The sequence below is a fragment of the Mus musculus genome, chromosome 3, assembly GCF_000001635.26.
Source record: "Mus musculus strain C57BL/6J chromosome 3, GRCm38.p6 C57BL/6J".
Classification (NCBI taxonomy): domain Eukaryota; kingdom Metazoa; phylum Chordata; class Mammalia; order Rodentia; family Muridae; genus Mus; species Mus musculus.
Genome location: NC_000069.6, coordinates 76,685,127 through 76,711,323, shown reverse-complemented (window position 1 = coordinate 76,711,323; position 26,197 = coordinate 76,685,127). Strand labels below are relative to the sequence as shown.

Here is a 26,197-nt window from a genome sequence, read left to right as displayed (position 1 = left end):
AGCTGACCATAAGCCACCACCCTCTTTTAACATAGCTAAGTTGCCTTCCCGATATCTGTCAACCTCCTGCATCTGGCTTTGGTAGGGGCCTTCATGTGTGAAGTGCCCCCTTCCCTCTGTTGGTCATATCCCTCCCTTCACAGCTCTCACTCTGTTGCTTTCTTCTCCTGACCTCCACTCTCTGATGCTGCAGCTTCTTTGTAAGACAAGTTCCTAGTGATTATCCTGCTTTTCCTCCCCCTTCAGTTTTTTCAAAGAACTGTTGAAATGGCTACTTGAAATACAGCTTTAGTCACTACCTGCAGAGTGATGAGCATGTCTTGTCAGATCTCTCTGCTCTGTCTTTGAAGAAAGAAATGTCTACATCCGTAACAACATAAATATGATGTAAGCTTTTTGTTTAGTTCCTGAGTCTAGATTTTAACTATTCTACTTCTTTTTTTCTAAGCGGTTCAGTCAGGGAGCATGGCTCAGTTATCAAGTGGTTCAGTCAGGGAGCATGGATCAGCTACCAAACATTTGCCTAAAAAAGCTGAGGCTCTGGTTTCCCCAACAATGAAAAAAAAGGCAAATTTGTGTATCATTTATAGATATGGGGCTAAAAGTATTGCTTTCGACTTGACTTTTGAGGAGATGTTCTGACATAATTCCTTTAATGTATGAGATATTTTGAAGAAACAAACATCACAGGATAGAGGCTTTGGAACAAATCCTGAATATTGAAGGTGTACAGGGCAAGACAATGCAGAGGTTTCTATATCTGCTACTTGCTGAGGCCATTTTAGGTTTGACTAGCTTTTGACTTCCCCAACTCTACTCAAGGAGATTAAAACACACCAGGTAATTTATCTCCACCACTGTTTAGTTCCTGCCTTGTGCAAGCCTCCCACTCAATCTAACTGCTTATCTTGTGATCTCATAAACTGCTTGTTTTATAAAACCGCCCCTGCAGCTCTAGAGCAAGATAAGAGAATGTGCTATTATCATGACAAGCCCCTTCCTCTAAACACTCAAGCTTACATGCACTTGCTTCCCCAACACCTGAGTGTAGTCCCAGGCAGTTGAAATAAAGGCTTTTAATTGACTATAAACTGTGTCTGAGTAGTCTTCTCAGATGGGCTTCCTATAACACAGAGATGTAAGAAGATTGATATTTTATTAAAAGAAGAGTTGAAACTTTCTTTGATTGCCCTCCCTTCACTTCTATGCCCTGACTCACCATCATTTTTACAATTACATGGGGGCACCAGATTATTTCTGAAGCCTATGGAGGCATAAATTGTCATGAACATTAAGTCATTTCTGAGCACACAAGCAATAAAACATAAGAGGTTTATTCTTTTATCAAGCAATGATAACAGACAGCATCCACATAGTAAAAGCTTCTAAAAGAAGATGTACGTGTACAGGATAGACTTACACGAAATCATTAACACAAAGACACTGCATGATTCATGTTCCCAGGGGACGAAGTTACTAAAGAGTAAAACAGACTCAATCAGTAAAAATGTAGGCTGATTTCTGTTGTTTATTAAATCTATTTCCCTTAATGTATCCTTAAGCTAAGAAGAAATCTATTATCACACAGCCCATGGTGCTATATACACAAAAGAGAGTGCACACTATAAAATCCCAAGTTTCTATGCAGTTTTACCCAATTTGTATTTAAAAAAAGATCTTACTGGATTACCTTCAGCAAATGGGCATTAGTTCAATAGCTTATCACGAGTTTTAGCAACAATAAGAAGAAAAATAAGTAGAAAAGATTTTCAAACCATGTATGCTATTCCCTTACACCTGGATTGTTTTCTTTTATTCCAATAACCAAACTATTGGTATTAATCTATTTCTACTGTTTTTCTGTTTTCTCCTGTAGGAAAAAGGATAAAGGCAGTCACTTTTACTTCTCTACTATATCTCAAGAGACTCCGTTGGGTTACAGCTAGAGCACACAGTTAAAGAGAGGGTGGTTTAGAATATGCAGGAGTAGAAGTCATCTTGACCATTAATAAAGGATGGATTTATTTAATAGATACATCTAAATCGCAAAAGCAGTGGAGTTCACTTCCCAATCTCTACTGTGGGCTCATGTTACTGTTTTCTGCTAAAACCCATTCACCTTCTTTGGACCAACCAAGTGAATGTTGTCTGAAGAGGATATAGGCCACCGCACTACAGAGAGTGGTTTCAGCTTTGTCTCACTGTCAATTTCCCTAGAAGTGGTTCTTTCTGTGCAGACACAGTCATGCTCCTTTTTCAGAACTGAGAAAGCTCCTGACTTATGTAACATTAGGCTACACAAAAGAATCAATCTTGATACTAAAGAAGGAAACCTTCTGTAAGCAGTTGAATTCCCAGATAATCATACACCAATAATATAATGCACTCTAGTGAATGAAAGCAAAATGTGGACACAATACATTGCAAACATTTTTACCATACAAATTTTTCTCCCTTCCTGTCCATTTTCTATAGCACAATGGACATAGTACAGTGAATGTTGGATAGCTTCTCATCTGTATACAGCCCAAGGCCAAATTATGCCTTCACATGACATTTCATTGAAGGTCAAACAAATGCCTGAAGGCAGGATTTGGCGCAAGATATAAACATTTCTTAATGACAGTAGATTCATTGCTTATGAGGTTGTCCAATATGCAGAGCTTAGCCTTCCTTTTTTTTTTTTCCTTCCATGACATTTCCTTCAAGGCACAAAAGATTTTAAACAGTGGACGGGACAGAGTATTTTGAATTAAGAATTTTAAGGTTTAACACGACCTTTTATTTCTGATTTAAGCATAGCAAAATAACAGAGGAAAAAAAAATGCCGTAAAGAATGACATGATGCTTAGGTCATCTGAAATTCCCTGCAGTGTATTTTTTTTTTAAATAATTTAAATCTCATTTCATTGGTTTAAAATATAGCTACATGTTTGATTCTTGTGAGTGCTGTAATTTCCAATTAAATATTGTATGAAATGTTTCTAACTAGCCAATTATCATTGTAAAAAAAAATCTATCTTATTTGAACAAACAGAGGGGATTTGACTAGAATATAAATTTGGAAAAGTTAAGTTGTAATTTAAATATGGATGAAGTGCAATGTACTGTAAAACTCTTCTTTCATAATTAGGTAAGAGGGCTCCTTAGGCATCGCCAACCCAAACAACTGTATTTCCTTTCTGAACCTCAGTGATCTCACAGTTTAATTTATTAAGGCGACCATCCAGGATGAAGAGAGAATCTTTGGAAGGTGTCATCAGGTACTGTCCAAACAGGCCACTGCCTTGGATGTGCCTGTTTTTCTGGCTCCAGGGCCAGTCTTCTGTCTTGAGAGGTTCTTTGAGGCTTTTGATCATCTTGACCTTCCCAGAGGAAAGCTCCACAAAGAGTACATCTGTTTGTTGGCTTGAGCTGCCATAGATGTTGTACTGGTGGGCTTCTGTGAAGGATGGCTGGAAGGCCAGGTCAGATATATGTAGGTTGGTGTGGATGTCAAAAGCATCCAGAATCTCTCCTCGGATGGTGATATATTGGACTCTGACAAGACCTTTCACGTCATTAACACTGACAAGATAGTGTCCGTCTGGAGAGACATAAGGAGTGCCCGTCACATCGCTATTGAAGCCAATGATAGAGTCAGTCACACTGTCTACCACGAGCTGTGGTGGAGTAGCTCCGGTGATGTCAGCCTTGCAGCTTATGAAGTAGTATCCTCCCAGATGGGTGTATGCCAAGGATAGAGGAATGCATCGTGAGTCCTTCAGGTTAATTGTTTTGATGTAGGACATGGTTTCGAGATCAATTTTGTGTAGTGCAGATTCATCTTTATGAAGAATAAACCCAAATCTGAAAAGATAAAACCAAGGTTAGAAAGGAAACTACAGAGTTATTCCACGAAGATGTGTGTTATTTCATCACATACAGAAACAAGGTCTGCCCCAAGTCAGGGTCTTGAGTGTTGTGATAAACATTTTCTAGGTAACACTAATATTAAATTAATCTTTCTGGTGTCCTATTTCGATGCTTTCTCAAGGTTATTTAATCACTCTTTACATCCAAATAATTATAAATCCTAATGAAGAAAAGGAAATAATTTAAAGCAATGGCCCTAGTTAGTATAAACAACCAACTTTGCTTTTAACGTGAAATTTTGCTTTTATATATCTAAATATGATACTGGTAAAGTAGTTAATGGAACTAAGCCTAGCAAGAATAACAGATTTGAAAAATTATAATTTGTGCATTTACTTATGTCATTTGCATTCTTTGTGTGATAATCATTAGTTCAATGACTCAAAGATGGCAGGGAGCACTAAGATTCATCCCTAAATTCCTTTGACCATGAACTAAATACCCAGCATTCCTATTTAGATAATTAACTAGATCAGATTTATTATTATATTTTGAGGGATTATTTTATATATGCATATTTTTACTTTTGGCATACAATATTATACTTATATTTATTATATCTTATGATCACCTTCCTCAACTGCACTTTTGATTTTTATATTATTTATACATTTTATGTTTAAAGTTTTCTATGTTTGACGATGCTTCAATTCCATTTAGGAAGAGGAAGGAAATAATCGCTCAGGAGAGGCAGAGGGTGGGAGGGATTTGGGTGGAAAAGGGAAAAGGGAAAAGGGAGGAAAATAAGGGAACAGGAAATGGAAAATGATGTGCGAGCTAATTATGAAGGAATACAATCAACAATGCAACACAGTTATGGCATTTATGAAACACAATAACCATCATAGCAAGATATCCCCAGAAATGCATTACTGGTACTTAAAATAGTTAAGATAAACCACAAAAATCTAACTGGGCTTGAATCACAATTCACAGGAGGAACATATGTGAGGAATGAAGTCATGGATCTTAGAGCATGAACACTTTCCTATCCTAGTGTAATTTTTAACTGTTATAAATATTTACACCAACAGATAAGTGAAGACCTTACCTTTCATCAAATAAACTTGTTTTTGCAATATAAAGATATTATAGAAAGGTATATCTAATAAAATTGCAAAGAACAGCTGACTCCAGGATGTCCTTACAATTCTTACATCTAAGGCCCAAAAAGCATCCCAGAGGAGGGGAAGAAGGATTTGAGATTATAATATATTTGAGATCAGAGACCAGAGAGTATTCTATGAGATTGTGCCTTGTAGCTTTGGTAGAGTAGCAATACCCTTGACATATATACAACATGGCCCCTCAAAAAGTCTTGAAAACCACTCCAATGAGAGTTGACATCCCAGCATAGATGGGAAAATCTCACTGTGCCCACCTGTAGATTAGATCTACAAGCAAAAAGTATTGAGAAAGAGAGAATTATTCCTCCCCTGGGAAAAGCATACTGGCTGATTATCCAATACCAAGCTCTCAGCCCTAGAAATGTATGCACTTAGGCAAGAATGAATGAACCCTTGGGGTTGTTTTTATGTTTGGTATATGTATATGTAACAAGAATGGTTAAAGAATAGGCTGTGCATTTGTTAGCAGTCATTGAGGTGGGAAACAAATATTGAATGGGTAGGAGAAAGGAAATGAAGTAATTATATTTCATTTAAATAAAATAATAAAATAATAAGCAGTTATATTACAGTGTACTTTATTTTCTGTATATTGATAGTCACAGGAATTTTATTTACATGAATAGACATTATTTCCACATAAGATACAAAAATAATTCCAGAAATATCTTATTATAATCTCAAATATACATTAAACCAGGCTATTAATATTAATAAATATATAGGTTTACTTTAGTAAAAGTATTTCAGAAATCAGTAGCATATATGCATATGAATGGGATAAAATAATTTAGTGCAGAAGTTTCATTGAGATGCATAAAATTATGACTGTTTCTACATTTCTTATATTGCATATAATTTTAAGTTTATATTGAAGACTTAAATACACAGAAACTCCTTCCAACAGCTTTGTAAATATGTATTTGAGAAGATATTATAACTATATTGAAGATCAAGTCTGATTTTAATGACTAGAAATTTTAAGACAATAAAATAGAGATTTACTAGAGATTAATGCTTATTTATTCTGTTTACTGCTTCTAAAATAGCAACTATTATTATCCTTGAGGTGATATAATAAAAAATAATATTTCTAATGCATTTCTTTTTTTTTTTTTTTTTTTTTTGAGACAGGGTTTCTCTGTATAGCCCTGGCTGTCCTGGAACTCACTTTGTAGACCAGGCTGGCCTCGAACTCAGAGATCCACCTGCCTCTGCCTCCTGAGTGCTGGGATTAAAGGTGTGCGCCACCACGCCCGGCCTTCTAATGTATTTCTGAATTATAGCCACCATTTCTGATTTCTTTCTGGTTTCATTACTCTCCATGTACCTTAAAACCCTTATTTGTGGTCTTTGAATCAATAGCTCATTCTATATCCATTCTAGATAACATGTGAGAGCTGAAGAAATGAAAGAATATTCATGTGTTAATCAGACTGCTCAATGTTCTTAATAATATCTAATGTAAAAGTACATTGCTCTCTTTAATTCGTTTCTAACTAATATAAAATAAAAATTCTTCAAAAGCTAAGTGAGTCACACATTTTCTTTTTTTTTCACTTTTTTTTCTTTTTTTTTATTAGGTATTTTCCTCATTTACATTTCCCAATGCTATCCCAAAAGTCCCCCATACCCACTCCCCCACTCCTCTACCCACCCACTCCCCCTTTTTGGCCCTGGAGTTCCCCTGTACTGGGGCATATAAAGTTTGCATGTCCAATGGGCCTCTCTTTCCAGTGATGGACAACTAGGCCATCTTTTGATACATATGCAGCTAGAGACAAGAGCTCCAGGGTACTGGTTAGTTCATATTGTTGTTCCACCTATAGGGTTGCCGTTCCCTTTAGCTCCTTGGGTACTTTCTCTAGCTCCTCCATGGGGGCCCTGTGATCCATCCATTAGCTGACTGTGAACATCCACTTCTGTGTTTGCTAGGCCCTGGCATAGTTTTACAAGAGACAGCTATATCTGGGTCCTTTCAGCAAAATCTTGCTAGTGTATGCAATGGTGTCAGCGTTTGGAAGCTGATTATGGGATGGATCCCTGGATATGGCAATCACAAGATGGTCCATCCTTTAGTCACAGATTTTCATAACTCAGAATAAAGAATATAGAATCTTAGGTTTTGCTATCCATGTATAATTTTTTCTTAATAAACAACTCTATTCATTGTCAAATAAAATTCTGTTGTCTTTCTATTAATGAATAATCATTATTAATCTGTTGGAATAGAAGTAGACCATTAATGAAAGTATGAATTAGGATGACAGATTTTTTATCTGATATAAATTGTACATGAGCTCAGAGGAAAAGCAATATCACACTCATTTAATGAAAGCAATAATCCAACCAAGTCTTGGCATTTAGGCCCTCCTGTAATGTCGAGTCCTCCAGCCCCTTTGGGCAATGGCTTGCCCTTGATTATGACAAGGAATGAGCTAAACTCACCATTCACCTGAACTATTTCAGCTGTAGAAATACCCACATTTTCTGAGATCTCCCTTGGCTTCTTTTCCATAACTTAAAAAAAATAATGTTCTGGTTGAAAATACAGGAACCCCACAATGATGTTAAAATGGTAATCATCTTAAACTCACACTGTGCTTTAGGGCTGAGCAACTGAGCCAACAAAGCAGATGTTGGAGAGCACCTTCAGTTCATCCCACTGCTTTATTGGTGAGGAAGTGAAGTTTCTAAATAAAATTTCATTTTAGAACAGCTTGGTATTCACAAGGCTCTGACTGTTCATTAGGCTGTGATTAACGCTTAGGAGACTCAACTTTCATGCATGCTTATCTTCATAAAATCTTGCAGGATGCTGGTTTGTCTATTTTTTTTTAATATTAGGATAGAAAGCAGAAGCAAAGAACCTTAAAATGTACTTTCAATATCATATTTTGATTGGAAATTACTATTTGGTCCATATAGCCCCATATGGGTTAGTCAGATTTACTATAGTGTGTTTTGTTTTTCTTTTTTCTTATTTTCTTTTTTTTTCTTCCAGAGTGTCTACTCAATACAGTTTATTTGGAAGTGGAAAGAAAGAAAGAAAGAAAGAAAGAAAGAAAGAAAGAAAGAAAGAAAGAAAGAAAGAAAGAAAGAAAAAGACTTCCCCACTTTTTTGTGAGTCTCTGTGCTCGAGCTAATTTCTGGAATGATGTTGACTGCAGTGAAGCAGGACCTTAGTGTCCTGAAACAATTTTGACTGTAACAGACCGTATGGAAATATACTCTTCCACAGAGTCCTCTCTTCCAAAAGTTTCAGTTTCTAAATTGGAAGAAGAGGACACTCTTCCTTTGGTTGCTTTGAAGAAGGAAGTAGTGTTTCTATTACCAAACATAAAAGCAGCAGCATTGCAAGTTTAAGAAGAGTGTTTTCCTGAAGGAGCTGAGCACACTGCATTTGCTCTGTAACTTTATGCTCTTTGTATCTATTTCCTATTCTCATGTAGGTAAAGGGTTCTTTTTCCCATTGTTACTTTTTTTTTTGTTCTTTTCGTTTTTATTTTAATTTTCACCATATATGCTTATTATGCATGACACTGTTATGCATAATGGTCCTTAGATCCAAGTACACAATATATATATATATATATATATATATATATATATATATATATATATATATATATATATATGATTTTATTTGTGTGAAAGTACAACATTAAGTCATAATATAAAACAAAAGACAAACTTGAGATCCACTCTTCTCTGTCACCCAATGCTCTGGCTATTCAGGTGACAGTGATTCCTTAAGTGTTCGTGATGGAAAGCTTGGTCCTCAGTTTGCAATGTATATGGGGTTCAAGACTTAAAGACTGGCAACTGTGTTCTCAGATGGAATTGTGGAATTGCTAGGCTCTTGGCTTCCTGCTTTGATGCTAAGCCTTGAATCTTCTCCCTAGTTGGCACCCCAAAGCAAATGATTAGGATAGTTTGGTGTTGAGCTTTCAGCTTCCAAAAAATCTGTATTATATAAACTTATTCTATGTATAAATTGGATTGCCTTGGTTGTTTTGTTATAGCAATAAAAAAAGGGCTACCCCTGACCTAAAGCTTTACTACAGAGCAATTGTGATAAAAACTGCATGGTACTGGTATACTGACAGACAAGTAGACCAATGGAATAGAATTGAAGACCCAGAAATAAACCCACACACCTATGGTCACTTGATCTTTGACAAGGGAGCTAAAACCATCCAGTGGAAGAAAGACAGCATTTTCAACAATTGGTGCTGGCACAACTGGTTGTTATCATGTACAAAAATGCGAATCGATCCATACCTATCTCCTTGTACTAAGGTCAAATCTATGTGGATCAAGGAACTTCACAGAAAACCAGAGACACTGAAACTTATAGAGGAGAAAGTGGGGAAAAGCCTTGAAGATATGGGCACAGGGGGAAAATGTCCTTACAGAACAGCAAGGGCTTGTGCTGTAAGATCAAGAATTGACAAATGGGACCTCATGAAAATCCAAAGCTTCTGCAAGGCAAAAGACACCGTCAATAAGACAAAAAGGCCACCAACAGATTGGGAAAGGATCTTTACCTATCCTAAATCAGATAGGGGACTAATATCCATCATATATAAAGAACTCAAGAAGGTGGATTTCAGAAAATCAAATAACCCCATTAAAAAATGGGGCTCAGAACTGAACAAAGAATTCTCACCTGAGGAATACCAAATGGCAGAGAAGCACCTGAAAAAATGTTCAACATCCTTAATCATCAGGGAAATGCAAATCAAAACAACCCTGAGATTCCATCTCACACCAGTCAGAATGGCTAAGATCAAAAACTCAGGTGACAGCAGATGCTGGCGAGGATGTGGAGAAAGAGGAACACTCCTCCATTGTTGGTGGGATTGCAATCTTGTACAACCACTCTGGAAATCAGTCTGGCGGTTCCTCAGAAAATTGGACATAGTACTACCAGAGGATCCAGCAATACCTCTCCTGGGCATATATCTAGAAGATGTCCCAACCGGTAAGAAGGACACATGCTCCACTATGTTCATAGCAGCCTTATTTATAATAGCCAGAAGCTGGAAAGAACCCAGATGCCCCTCAAAGAGGAATGGATACAGAAAATGTGCTACATTTACACAATGGAGTACTACTCAGCTATTAAAAAGAATGAATTTATGAAATTCCTATGCAAATGGATGGACCTGGAGGGCATCATCCTGAGTGAGGTAACACATTCACAAAGGAACTCACACAATATGTACTCACTGATAAGTGGATATTAGCCCAAAACCTAGGATACCCAAGATATAAGATACAAATTGCTAAACACATGAAACTCAAGAAGAATAAAGACTGAAGTGTGGACAGTATGCCCCTCCTTAGAATTGGGAACAAACCATCCATGGAAGGAGTTACAGAGACAAAGTTTGGATCTGAGATGAAAGGATGGACCATGTAAAGACTGCCATATCCAGGGATCCACCCCATAATCAGCTTCCAAACGCTGACACCATTGCATACACTAGCAAGATTTTATCGAAAGGACCCAGATGTAGCTGTCTCTTTTGAGACTATCCCGGGGCCTAGCAAACACAGAAGTGGATGCTCACAGTCAGCTATTGGATGGATCACAGGGCTCCCAATGGAGGTGCTAGAGAAAGTATCCAAGGAGATAAAGGGATCTGCAACCCTACAGGTGGAACAACATTATGAACTAACCAGTACCCCGCAGCTCTTGACTCTAGCTGCATATGTATCAAAAGATGGCCTAGTTGGCCATCACTGGAAAGAGAGGCCCATTGGACACGCAAACTGTATATGCCCCAGTACAGGGGAACGCCAGGGTCAAAAAAAAAATGGGAATGAGTGGGTAGCGAAGTGGGGGGGAGGGTATGGTGGACTTTTGGTATAGCATTGGAAATGTAATTGAGGAAAATATGTAATAAAAAAAAATTTAAAAAATGGGCTACCATGTGCAGCCATATTGTCCCATACTTAAGAAATCAAAGTAAAAGTCAGAATCATATCTGCATTTTTGCTCTTTTATACCTATAGGAGGAATGTTCAGTTTATACCTTACCTGGGCTCTAAATTTCTCACAAAACAATGGAGTAAATGATTCATTCCACTTTTGTTTATATTCAGGATAGTGTCTCATCAAATTGTTCAGGATGGTATCTGACTTCTGTACTCTAATAATCATTTTGCCTCCACCTCTGAAGTACCCATGTTTCTTCGTTGCCAGGCTATCCCTGAACTATATCCTAAAGGACTTACTGAGGAGATGTCTTACTGGCCATGGTGAACTGAGTTTTGTACAAATATTGGCATCAGAAATAGATACTGGTGATATTTGAGATTTTTTTCCCTAATAACAGAGAATGTCGTGAATAATATTAAAATCTAGGTATCTAAGGATATCAACCAAGACAGTGTTATAAATTGCCACTGCAAAGACATCTTCTAGTCTTCACCACTGACATTCTTCCTAGACACAAGTCATGGAAGTGAAATGAGCCACGATTCACTAACTTGAAATTCCTTTCTTTTAATGCTCTCCATTATCTTAGACTTGCCCATGTAAGAAGAAAAAAATTATGTTCTCGCCTAAGCACCAGATATAGATTGTTATCAGAATTTTACATAAATGAATAAGTATCCTATTGTATCAGGTGTTCATGGTTTTGGGAAATAGATACCAAGAACTAGAGTTGTCACATTAACTAATGTTTTCTAAGTAATGCAAAGACTGATTCTGAGCAACATGATGCTTTGACATATGATAGCATTTGAAAGTTTTCTGGTTTCAAAACATAGTCTAGAAAATTCTGAAAATAAGCAATGTCCTCCTATGCTGTCTCACTTGAGTTAGGATGTTACTAAAATTTCATAGGATAGATCACATGTCTGTTATTTCCTCTTTAACATTGGTTTTCATATTCATATTCCTTTGTTTAAAAAGAAATTGAATACGTTTTTGATACTGTTCTTTGTTCTCTGTTTCTGTTATTCTGATATGTTGGCAATCTAGTTCATCCAAGGGACATAAAAAGATAAATGTATAATTTAAATCTACTACATTTAAAGTCTATGGGTTTTTGAATTTTAGTAAGTGAAAAATCAGCATTATAAATTCTATGCATGATGCCCATGAACATACAAGAAGCATACAGAACTCCAAATAGACTGGACCAAAAAAAGAAATTCCTCCCGACACATAATAATCAGAACAACAAATGCACTAAATAAAGATAGAATACTAAAAGCACTAAGGGAAAAAGGTCAAGTAACTTATAAAGGCAAGCCAATCAGAAGTACACCAGATTTTTCACCAGAGACTATGAAAGCCAGAAGAGCCTGGACAGATGTTATACAGACACTAAGAGAAAACAAATTCCAGCCAAGGCTACTATACCCAGCCAAACTCTCAATTACCATAGATGGAGAAACCAAAGTATTCCAGGACAAAATCAAATTCACACATTACCTTTCCACGAATCCAGCCCTTCAAAGAATAATAACAGAAAAAAACCAATACAAGGATGGGAACCTCGCCCTAGAAAAAACAAGAAGGTAATCCCTCAACAAACCTAAAAGAAGACAGCCACAAAAACAGAATGTAGACTATCTTTCAAAGGTTAAAAAAATTCACTTCGTCTCTTTCCAATTTGTTAAGAGCTTGGAACTCGCTGCCTACACTGGCCTGTGACTTCTACAGAGGGTCTTCAAACACCTTCCTGAACTCTATTTACAACCCCTGTTATTCATTCTCAGCTCTGTAGCAGACAACTTGCAGGGATCTATCCTTTTTCTCTGACTCCACTGCCCAGGGATTCCACCAAACCAGGCAGACTGAGCTTTCCTCCTTCCTGTGGATCCTTTCAGAAACTGCCCTCTTGTAGCTCATACCTATATAATTGTGATATCACCCTGTGGCAACAATAGATAGGAATTCAGAAGTGCTCCCTATCAAGCAATCCACAGCCACCACACATTTGTAAGATGCAGAGACAGCAAAAGAGATGAAGAAATGGAACACCCAACAAACAAATATAGAACCACATAGTAATAAATATTAAGTCAAAAGAAGAGTATATGTCATGAGCAACTAGAATCACTGTAAGAATGAAAAAAAATGTATGTTTTCCAAGACATATTTATATGCTGGTTTTTTCACCATGTGAACTTTTTATCCATGTGGCAAATTTATTCTAGGAAAAAAAAAGAATTGAAAAAAATGTGTTTAGAATATCTTTCCAAGCCTAGATACCTAGAGGTCAGCACAACCCAATTATTAACATCCAAACTTATATACCTTCACTAGACCACAGAAAAGAGACCTTAGGAAATGCAATATAGCTAAAGCCAAGCACAAGGATTTCAAATTAGAAAAAAAATGGTCAAAATGTGCCATAAGATACCTGGTTTGACTGGAATTGGCATTTAGGTACAATGAACTAGTCCAATGGTTACAATATGCCATGTGAAATACCCTATGTTGGCATGGGGAAAGAAGTAAATGACCTGTATCCTCAAGGAAAATTGTTGTCAAACAGTGGATGCTTACAATGTAATCTAATTGTGACTTTCTAAGAGGATTTGGGAGAAGGGACAAATGTAGATATATTCTTGTTTTGACTACTAAATCACATTTCTATTGTACCAGGATTCTTCGAAAGACTCTATATTAGTCTGCATCCCAGAAGTAAAAGGACAATTTGCAATTAGAATAAAAAAGAGAGAGAAAAATAAAGCAATTCGTTGGAGGAAATGCAAATCTGGCCACAGGGATGGGATAGTGAAGGAACATGGGGACTACATTAATAAAGCTGTTGCATGCCAGTTCCTGGAAAGACAGTTACATGCAGATTTGTGTTTTATGTAGAGCTTTGAAATTTGATCCAAAGACTCAGCTGCTTATATACAAATCCACAGATAATGAACTGAGAGTTGAGGCAATATACTGTGGTCTCATTATTTACTATACATTTTTCTCAGGCAGTTCATTGATCAAACCAACAAGAAGTCATCTTTCATGGACTTGGGAACAAGCCACATGAAGAGTGATGCTCACTCACCCCTAGATCCTCTCTGAACTCAACCAGAAATGAGTCCTTCATATGAACAAAGCCACACAAATACCAAGTTGTTAAGTGATTAATTAATACATGGCAGGGCAACCTATACAGTCTTGTGTAAAGTTATAAAACTGAAATAAGTTTATGTAGAATATCACTTGAATGTGCTTAACTTAAATGAAAAAATATAAGTTACAATATGAGAAGTGTATTTTCATTTATATATAAAAATGTAAAATCACAACAATATTGACTTTATAATAACAATGTAAAACAAAATGGAAAAGCCATAGTAAATTATAACTTAGAGACTAGAGAAAAGAATTCAAATAAACAGGTAACTATTAAAGTGAAGACACATTTTATGCCATAAAACATGTGTAATTAAATATAGAATCAAAAGAAGAGTCATTTTAAGACATATTTTCATCTGAAGGTTTGTAATCTTGTGAATATTATTTAATCATTTGGCAAATTTTATTCTAGGACATAAAGAATTGAAAAAATCACTTTCATGTCGTTTTCTCTTATAACATGTCAATTCATTCATTTTAGAAAATTTATTAATTACTATAAGTATGCAAAATGAATGTACTTAGTTATATAATATAGTATACCTTAGTGATAAAATCTAAAACATATCAAGATATTTCTTCTAAATGTAAAATATTGCTAGATTAAGTCATTCAGAAGTAGATCAATGTCATGTGCTTTAAATTAAATTAAATATTATATATGTATTTAATGTTATAGACAAGACATAGGCTACATGTATACTATGTTAGGTAATCAGCTATATGATAAATAATCAAACACTGACCAAGATGAAATTTCCTTAAACAAATAGCTTTATTATGTAGATTTAATTGATAAGTCTTAAGAGTATATTAATGAATCATGTTCAGAGCACAAAAAAGATTGAGAGAAATTTTGACAGGAAAATATCAATCCTCACCTACATTACTAACTAGGGAGAACTGAAAAGTAAAGTGATTCCGTCTACAAGTAGGTACTCCCTCCATGGAAAGACAATAACTGCCTGTAATATTAAGATTCAAATTTGATACCTAGTGAGGTGAGTGTAAGTCAATGATGAAAGCTCAATGATGTGTAAGAAGAATAGAAGATGCTAACATTGAAACCCTGTGTTGATATGAATGCTATCAGATAATTATAATTGTAGGCTTTCTGGAAAATAATTCTGCATATTGTTGTAAAGGTAAAATGGGCTTCTGTCTTAAAAAGCAATAATCACTCTTACTTCATTTCTTTAATAAATGCTCAAATGCAAAGGATAGTGTCTGCTACAATGGATTCAGTAAGGAGTCATTCATTTCTAACTAAAGGTTAAATAATAGAGGAATGCATGACTACATGACAGTAGAACTCTATACTGAAGCTCTAAAAATGATAATATGTAGGACTGAGACAAGTATTTATATGTTATTTTAATATTTATTATTTATGTAGTGTATGTGTGCACATGTATGAGCATATACTTGCACACCTGTAATATATGTATATTACATTTATGCAGAGGCCTGTGGAGATCAGAAGAAGGCATTGGATCCCCTTGAATTGGAGCTACTAGTAATTGTGTGGTGCTATGCAAGTGCCATGTGGGTGCACTCCAGTAAACTTGTACTCTTCTGCCAAGGAGTAAGTGCTCTTAAATACAGAGCTCATCTCTCCAGTACCAGCTGTTGGTTTTTAAATGACTACTTCCTATACTGAAAGGAATATTTTATAATTTAAAGTACTCAGGCAAAATATCTTCAGTAATTGTTCTCAAATATCGATCAATAATTACTATTGATGATCTTTGATGTGTAGATAAAGGTTCTTTATGTACTTCAAAGACATAAGAGGATACTTATTGTTATTAGTATATACAATTCTGAATGATTTGTTTACTGCATATAAATATTTAAATGTTGTTGATCAATGTTGATGTAGCCCAGTGTTAAAGTTTCTACCTATTACTAATGAGGCCTAGAATACATCCATTCAGATGACAAGTTTGAATAGGATTCATTCTCTCTCTCTCTCTCTCCCTCTCCCTCTCTCTCTCTCTCTCTCTCTCTCTCTCTCTCTCTCTCTCTCTCTCCCTCCTTCCCTCCCTCCTCCCCCTCCCTCTCTCAGTCTCTCTGTCTCTCTTTCTCTCTGTGTGCATATCCTATCTTATGATTTGTCAGCTGAAGAAAATTTAATAAATGAGAAACTAATTTGATTTACAAATTTTGTAATACATGTTAAAGATTCTACAAAGTAGAATTTTCACTCACTGCTACTGACACATTTAATGTGTGTAGACAATAAGTAGTAATTACCATGAAGATTCTTTGTCATGTTTATATGCCTTGTGATAATAACTCATTTCTCTGTTAACTATCCTGAAGAAATAATGATAAATGTGTACAAATATTTCTGTGGAAAAACATTCATAAAACTATTATGTACAATTGAGAAATTTTTGAAAGTAATTTTAAAGCACCAAAGTACATAAATATTTACAAAATGTTGATATAGCCATGTGATATACTATACTATAACTGTTCAAGAAGAAGGTAGACCAAACTGTGGATAGTTTGATCCTTCTCAAAATGGGGAACAAACACTCATGGAAGGAGTTACAGAGACAAAGTTTGACGCTGAGATGGAAGGATGGACCATCCACAGACTGCCCCTACCCCGGGATCCATCCCATAATCAGCCACCAAACGCAGACCCTATTGCATATGCCAGCAAGATTTTGTTGACAGAACCCTGATATAGTTGTGTCTTGTGAGGCTATGCCAGTGCCTGGCAAATATAGAAGTGGATGCTCACAATCATCTATTGGATGGAACACAGGTCCCCCAATGGAGGAGCTAGAGAAAGTACCCAAGGAGCTAAAGGGATCTGCAACCCTATAGGTGGAACAACAATATGAACTAACCAGTACCCCCAGAGCTCGTGTCTTTAGCTTCATATGTAGTAGAAGATGGCCTAGTCAGCCATCATTGGGAAGACAGGCCCCTTGGTCTTGCAAACTTTATATGCCTCAGTACAGGGGAACACCAGGGCCAAGAAGTGGGAGTGGGTGGGTTGGGGAGCAGGATAACATTTGAAATGTAAATGAAGAAAATATCTAATAAAAACTGTTAAAAAAATAAAAATAAATAAAATTTTACTTTTACATTAAATTTTGAAATTGTATATGAATATAGAATATTATTGTGTGAACAGTATACTTAAACTTTTATAAATAAAATAAGCAAATACATGCATGAGGCAAAAAGACAACTTAGTTTAACTATGTTCAGAGACTGGATCAAGTTTACTTTGTATTTTGGTTGGTTGTGTGTTTGTTGTTTCACTTTTGTATGCTTTGTTCATGAGTCTATGTCTTTGATGAGAACTCTATGAAGAAAGTTACTCACAGATAGATGATAAATACATATAGAAATAAAAGTTTCTCTTAGTTTTAAATAAAACATAAGTAGCTCTTATAGTTGGTCAAAATCACTTTCTACTTTGAGTACTTTAAATGTCAAGTAGATATATGTAGTGACTATTCAGGATGCTTTTTATTAGCATTTTTAATTGGATATTTTATTTATTTACGTTTCAACTGTTATCCCCTTTCCTGTATTCCCCTCTGAAACCCCCTATTCCCTCCTCCTTCCCCTGCTTCTATGAGGGTATGCCCCCACCCACCCACTCACTCCTACCTTTTCACCCTGTCATTTCCCTACATTGGGGCATCGAGCCTTCACAAAACCAAGGGCCACAGGTGCCTTACAAAGCTGTCCTCTGCTACATATGTGGCTGGGCCATGGGTTGATCCATGTGTACTCTTTGGTTGGTGGTTTAATCCCTGGGAGATCTGGGGGTGGGGGGTGGTCTTGTTGGTTGAGATTGTTGTTCTGTGGGGAATTGGGCTATGTACAGTCAGGCTGGTCTCCAGTTGAGCTGAGGTCTGAACCCCGAAGGGTGATAATTCAACTTCATGACATGGTAGGCATTCCCTTATGCTCCTGGAACTCTGGTCCCTACCTAAGTTACCGCCCCCCACAGCCCCCACAAGAGAAGCATGGCTAGAAGTCACATAGGCAATGGCACAAGCTTCTGACTTTCAGGCTAAACTCCTCCCCAGTTACCTAGCAACAGTAAAGATCATAAAAAGGGCTGTTCAGCCCCTGCTTGCTCTCTTACTTGTCTCTCTTACTTCTCACTCTCTTATCTCTTACCCCTCACTATCACCCCCCCTCTCCTCTTTCTTTGTCTTCTCTCACTCCTCTCTCCTCTCTCTTTGTCTTCTTCCCTCTCCTCTGCTCTCCCCTCCTCTCCCCTCCCCTCCCCTTCTTTCCCCTCCCTTCTCTCCTCTCCTCTCTTCCTCTTACTCTCTTTCTCTATATCCTTCCCCCTCTCTCTTTTTACCTTCTTTCTTTCTCCCTGCCTTTCTGCAATAAATCTCTAAAACCATAGACAGTCTCTGCTCATCAAGGCTGTGCTCACTCTCACTGGTGTTGGGAACCCCTTCCCTCATCCCTCTCTCCCATAATACAGGTGGCTTTAGGAAAGTACTCTGGGGCTCCCAGGTAGGACTGCCCCTTGCAACCCCCGGAGAGTGTGTCAGAGGCATAGATGCCCACTCCCACCCGGGAATGAGTGGAAGGTAGACAGCAGCCCTCCCAGGCCTGACTGGCCAGAGAATAGGTGGAACTCTGGCAGGGTGTAGGTCTTTTCCTCCCTCTCTTCCCCTGAGGCCCCCTTTTTAGTTCCCAACATTGTTCTTCCTATGGGCTTGCAAAACCCTTCAGCTCCTTTTGTTCTTTTTCTCATTCCTCCATTGGAGACCTCATGCTCAGTCCAAAGGTTGGAAACAATTTCAGCAAAGTGGCTGGATATAAAATTAACTCAAACAATTCAGTAGCCTTTTTATACTTAAAGGATAAACAGGCTGAGAAAGAAATTAGGGAAATTTCACCCTTTTGCAGTAGTCACAAATGATATAAAATAACCTGGTATGACTGTATCCAAGCAAGTGAAAGATATGTATTGCAAGGACTTCAAGTCTCTGAAGAAAGATATCAAAGAAGAAACCCAGGATAGTGAAAATTATTCTCAACAATAAAAGTACTTCTGGGGGAATCAACATCCTTGACCTCAAGCTGTACTACAGAGCAATAGTGAGAAAACAAACAAACAAACAAACAAAAAACAAAAAAAAAACTGTATGGTATTAGTACATTAACAGGAAGGTAGATCAATGAAATAGAATTGAAGACCCAGACAGAAATGAACCCACATACCTATGTTCACTTGATCTTTGACAAAGGAGATAAAACCATCCAATGGGATTAAAAAACAAACAAACAAACAAACAAACAAATAACCCAGCATTATCAACAAATGGTGCTGGTTCAACTGGCAGTCAGCATGTAGAAGAATACAAATAGATCCATTCTTATTTCCTTGTACTAAGCTCAAGTCCCAGTGCATCAAGGACCTTCCCATAAAACCAGATAAGATGAATCTAATAGAAGAGAAAGTAGGGAAGATCCTCAAACACTTAGGCTCAGGGGAAATTTTTCTGAACAGAACACCAATGGCTTATGCTCTAAGATCATGATACTTTAATAAGATGGTTCATTTATACAAAGCCTTACATTTAGATATAAACATATTGAGTTAATTTTAAGTATCATGGTGTGTTTACTTATTAAACTAAATTATTTGTAAATACAAAGATTACTTGTACAATCAATGAGCAGTGAAATGATGAGATTGATGAGGTAATAGTGTAGCTAAGAAAAGAATAACAGCTATTACTAAACTGATGATTGGTACAAAGTGTGCCCATTTGTAATAGCATGAAACAACTGCCATAGGAGAATTAAACAAAAGATTCATGGTAGAAAGTGTTTGTACTTTTGGTTCTCCTGTGTTGGGGCACCGTAAAAAAGTACTCTGGTGAAATAAAAACAAATACTTCCTTCTAATAATATATTCCTGCAATATAAGCCAGGGAGGCAGTTTATAGCTGACTAGTATTCATTTTTACTAAATTACATTTATGTGAAAAACTTTACAATTAATATGTAATTAAATTACATCGTTTCTCCTCTTCAGCTTCCTTACTCCTATCCCCATCTATGTTTCTCATTTGTCCTTCCATTTTTGTAATCTTTATGTCTAAATTATATGTCTAGATGAAGAAGTGCATAAACACCATCAGCTGAATCCATTTAGTGTTGTGTGTATATGCACAATTTCAGGCATGATTACTTGGAATTAAAAATATGTTAAGAGCACCTCATTCTCCTGAAAGTATAATTTTTCCTCTCTGTGTAGTCCCTAGTTGCCTGTAAGTGTATGTTTAGAGGTGGGGCCATGCAATTTTTTTTGTATTGGTGTTGTCATTACTTGGTTCCTGCTTGGGTAACTGTCTTGTGGTGTTGTGGATATGCTTTCCCTGTCAATCCCAGGACAATTCATATTTAAATATTTTCCTTGAAAGCCATCCACTCATTAACTCAAATTCAGTACTCAAAACTGTACCTGTGCTAATTCTAATTTTTAAACACATTTGAAAACATTCATTTTTAAACTTACTATACCCAATCTGATGACTAAATTGCATTTAAAAGTCAGTGAGCTGTTACTGTAATATCGGGAAAGATGGACTTTTGCCGAGACTGAACTGAACAGACAAACTGAAGAAGAAAAAAAGCAACAAAGAGTAAGGAGTTGAACTTTTAACTGTGCTTGGAAATGGCTCTTTCTGAATCCAGTAGCTTTTCCCCAGTGACTCCTTTTAATTTCCCCAATGAAACAATAGAGAAATGTATGAAATATTATCAGGATGATTGTAGACTAGAAATCCCAAAGTTTTCTTGATATTAATGTTGTAAGTCTTCCCAAAGACTATAATCTCATGGATTTAATTTCTATTTGTATAATGGTGATTGTGCTAGCTAAATCCCAGAATAATCCGAGAATAAATTAATTTTAGGAACTTCATGCTTAAATAATGACACCAATATGAAGGGTGAAGAATGCATAGTATTCACAACAATGAGCTGAAATTGTACTTATATAGAAGGAAATTTTTCTCTGCTCTTCAAAAGTATGTAATTCATGTTTTAAAATTTAGAATGTAATTGCATGCTTCTTTTTTTAGTATCTTAAATTTATTTATATTTCTATACTATTACTTGATTTTGTCTTAAAATATTTTGAAGTATGAAACACACACATGTGCATGCACACACACACACACACACACACACACACACACACACACACACACACAAACTGCATTAATTAAAATCTAACAGAAAGCCTAGTGTGCTCCTGGAGAAGCCTAGTTAATAGATGGAACTCACATTTCTGACCAGGAAAATAGATGGAGAACAAGATACATTCAAATGTAGTGTTCAGAAAACATGATTTTCAAAACAAAATAAATGTGTTAACAAACCATAGAAAAAATTATGCACAAAATATATTTTTAAATACTCTCAAATAAAAATAATTTAAACAGAAAATGAAGTTATACATAATAGCCTGAATTGTCTCCTCCTCCTCCTCCTCCTCCTCCTCCTCCTCCTCCTCCTCCTCCTCCTCCTCCTCCTCCTCCTCCTCCTCCTCCTCTTCTTCTTCTTCTTCTTCTTCTTCTTCTTCTTCTTCTTCTTCTTCTTCTTCTTCTTCTTCTTCTTCTTCTTCTTCTTCTTCTTCTTCTTCCTTTTAACTCCTTTTCAAGAGATCCTAAAGAGTGGAATCTCATACTTGTTCATTAAGACATGATAACTGAGCTAAGAAGTGCCTCTTTAAAACAGCAATGTTGTGTTTTTCCTTTGTTTTTTGTTGTGTTCTGTCTTGTTTTGTTTTAGCAGAATGAATCACAGCATCTACAGTTTGTATAGCATCTTTTGTTTTGACTTTTAGTGGAAATGGTAAGCTTCAATTACATGAGAAGAGACTTGTACCCTGATCTTTCTCAGGCTATGATGCTTCCTTTGGTTATCGTTCTATATAGTGCTGGGTACCTGAGGATGTGTCCTTGGAACCAGGCAAATCAAGACCAAATTCATGACTGTACCTAGCATCTTTCAAAGGACTTTAAAATAATAGACTCAAAATCTATTTGTACAATCTAGTCTGTATATTTTTCTGAAACATCAACATTTTATTTGTAACTTGCGGGAACTATTAGTAACCATTTAGGATACGTGGAAATCAATCCACGTATTCACAAAAACAAGAGCTTTGAACTCTTTACCACCTGGCATAAGCATTGCCACCTACTGCTCTCTAGTTGACTGGTCTCTAAGCCTTCCTTCCCCAGATTCTCTTACTATCTTTATAAAATTAACACAGCTTGTTTTTATTTGAAAGCAAAGAAGGCTTACTTTAAAGTAATGAACTTCATAAAAGCCTCCAAATTTTAGAAGTTCCACTAATTGTTTCAGCAAGCTTATTCTAATTTACCGATATTGAAATGATTCATCAGCATTACGCACGTTTCCTTTGCTCATTTCCCAGGAGGGTCTCCAGAACTGCTTATGCTTTTTTACTCTGTTGCTGATCTGTTTTCAATATTCATCTTATGCTTAAGCAAAACTAGCAAGGCTTTATAATAAAGACTTGGATATTGAGCACATTTTGGCCCATCATTATATTTATTATACAGAATTTTAAAGAGAAGGTAAATATCCTTTAGAAGACTGTTAAAGTCAATAAGCATAGAAAAAAGATAAAGCTTGCCAATTCAAGTAAACATATTTTTTTTTTGGAAAAAGTGAAAAATAACCACGGTTTAATTCATGTATAGCAATTCCCTATATGTAACTTTCTTTGTACTATGTATTCTTCTAGAAACGTTTTTGTGAATTAATTATCATTTCAGAGGTCATTTGTAAATTCTAGGAATGCCCCAGAGATGTCCTGACTCATGTTATATGTCATAATTTATAATAAAACAAAGGTATACACAAAATTAAATGACTGTCTAATATTTACCAGTTAAATTTAATATAAAATTATGACAAATATTGGTATTCAAGAAAAATTAGGATATGAAATATTTAGAATAACATATAGGGCTGAAGAGATAGCTCAGTCATTAAAGGCTAGGCTCACAAACCCAAATATAAGAATAAAATATAAATGAAAATAAAAACATATGTCACAAGTTCAAGTACGTTCAATTGGCATCTCATTTTGACCACCATCTGGATTTATCAGTGACTTGGTATTTCTGTCCATTAAGAGATATGGATTTCAAAGTTCAAAGAGAATATATTGACCTGGGTTATTGATGCATGAGTAGTTAGACACTGGAAAATTGTGCTGTACAATCAGATTGGTTTTGAGATCTTATATCATACATTGAAAGGGCTATTGGAGCTTTATCTTTTTTTCCCGTGTCTTTCCAAATACGGATTCTTTTGTTTTATTTTTAGGTATTTTCTTCATTTACATTTCAAATGCTATCCTAAAAGTCCCCTATACCCCCCCCCGCCCTGCTCCCACATCCATCCACTCCCACTTCTTGGCCCTGGTGATCCCCTGTACTGGGGCTTATAAAGTTTGCAAGACCAAGGGGCCTCTCTCCCCAATGATAGCCAACTAGGCCATTTTCTGCTACATATGCAGCTAGAGACAAGAGCTCTGGAGATACTGGTTAGTTCATATTGTTGTTCCACCTGTAGGATTGCAGACCCCTTCAGCTCCTTGGGTACTTTCTCTCACTCTTTCATTGGGGGACCTGTGTTTCATCCTATAGATGGCTAAGCATCCACTTCTGTGTTTGCCAGGGACTGGCATAGCCTCACAGGAGACAGCTATATCAGGGTCCTTTCAGCAAAATGTTTCTGGCATATTCAATAGTGTCTGCATTTGGTGGCTGATTATTTTGTTTTATTTTTAATTATTTATAATCAATAAGAATTTGGAATTATGTGTATAATGTCTGATATAGTATAGGTACTTAGTGAATTACAGCTATTATCATTAGGAAAAATAATAAAAACATCAAGAAAATATATTGAACTTTTAAAAACTGAAAATATCAGTGAGTAGCTTATTCTTCTATAATTTAGACCATTTTCCTAGGAAACACTGATGCACGAAAAGCTGTAGGAGCAAAACATCCTCCTTTGTCTGTTTTCTCACATGTTTACTTTCATGGCTCTTCTACTGTTTTTAAAATAATGTTCTAACTTTGGTTACACAAAGGACATATGTAGCAGAATAATACAACAAACACAGTACTTCAGAGCACTATCTGCTAATTACTTTAGTCTTTATTTTTCATTTATGTCTATAATGGGCAGGACACAATGTATGGCCAGTTTGTGTAATTTATTAATTTATATCCATAAGGAAATATTCCTACATTACGTATTTAAATATTTGAAGCAGTGTTTACATTACTTCTGTGCATGTCCCCATTCAAAATTTTATGGGGTTTTCCATATCAGCCTATTAATATCCATATCTTTTGGTTTCATGATCTAGTGCAATGATTCTCATCCTGTGTCTTGTGGCTCCTTTACATGGATCATGTCTCAGATATCCTGCATACCATACTTATATTATGATTCATAACTGTAGCAAAATTACAGTTATTAAGTAGCAATGAAGATAACTTTAACTACAATTTGAGGAACTCTATTAAAGGGTAGCAGTATTAGGATGGTTGAGAACCACTCAGTATATTGCAATAAATAGCCTCATGATTAGTATTCTAAGAAAAAAAATTTAAAGCCTCAAGTGACTGTGGGTCACCACACACTGTTCTGATAAGTAGAAAAGGCTTAGTGTATTATTCAATTGATGTATCCCAATATATCAAACACTTCAGAGAACTGAGGAGGCCACTGACCCTTCATCCAGTCCCTTTAATGTCTTCATGTTGTTATCATTGAAAGAGTGTGCTTCCTTAAAAGCAATGCCTATTACTGTTTTGTTTCTTCTTAAGATTTTTGTCCTTGCCTTCATCTCTGTTGCCATGACAGTACACTAGTGACTGGGTAGTTTATGAAGGACAGCACTCTGGAGGCTGCGAAAACAGGGGCGGGGGAAAGTAGAAGTATGTGTTGTTTGTGACAGCTTCTTGGTGAGTCCTCACATGGTGGGAGTTTAGAAGGACAAAGAGGGGTTCACTCCCCTTTTAATTTTATTCATAAGGCAGAGGTACATTGCATAACTCTGAACCTCCCAAAGTGTTGCATTATAGTTTTGCAGAGAAATTTTTAGCAGGTACAAAAAAAAAATCTCTCAAGCCATGGCAATGACCCAGTTTTTGTCTGTTTCATCTCAAATATTATTGAGATTCTTATCACTTTTCTCAACATGTGAGAGCTTTAGTTATATAGAGGTGCTATTTATGTCTCATTTAATAACTTACATTCTTCCTGACCTTTAATTTTCTTTTCATTGAAATTGGTTCTAAAACTGAACTGGAGGCTACAAATCTATCAATGACTACTGAGGAATTTGCAGATAAAGACTAAAAATATGGGCCCAGGGTTGGGATGTCTGCTTTCAGATCTCACCACATGCTAAATTTGAATTTTGCAGGGTCTGTATTTCTCTTCTTTAAAATTATAACACCTGCTGGGTTGTGGTGACACACGCCTTTAATCCCAGCACTTGGGAGGCAGAGGCAGGTGAATTTCTGAGTTTGAGGCCAGCCTGGTCTACAGAGTGAGTTTCAGGATAGCCAGAGCTACACAGAGAAACCATGTCTGGAAAAATCAAAAAAAAAAAAAAAAAAAAACATATCACCTGAGTGATCTCTCATAGAGGGTTTCTGAAGACCACATTAAATCATTCAAGTTACAAATAAAGGTGTCTTGCATGTACTAACTTATGCAAATTAATTGTATATAATATGTTAAGATCTCCATGAATTCATGCCTTCCTTTAATGTGTGTGCACAATATTTTATTAGGTACAAACTACCATAGGGAATGGATTATGTTTACTCTTTGTCTTAATTTGAGTTAGTACTGCTGTGGTGAAACACTATGATCAAAGCAACTTAGTGGAGAAAGAGTTTACTTCAGCCTCCTTTTCTGCATCATTGTTCATCTTCAAAGGAAGTAAGGACAA

The 26,197-nt window shown here is 36.2% G+C and overlaps 1 protein-coding gene across 6 annotated transcripts in view; it reads right to left on the bottom strand.

Moving 5' to 3' along the window:
- Positions 1–1,313: 1,313 nt before the first annotated feature.
- Positions 1,314–26,197, bottom strand: part of Fstl5 (follistatin-like 5) — a 635,736-nt gene continuing 610,852 nt past the window's right edge. For 4 of the 6 annotated variants that reach the window (XM_006501262.1, XM_017319517.1, XM_006501263.1 and 1 more), the window contains one exon: positions 1,314–3,849. In XM_006501262.1, the coding sequence (XP_006501325.1) occupies positions 3,147–3,849 (703 nt within the window). In that variant the 3' untranslated portion in view covers positions 1,314–3,146. The remainder of the gene's footprint in view (positions 3,850–26,197) is intronic. The other 2 variants (NM_178673.4, NM_001253719.1) reach the window with 1 other exon arrangement.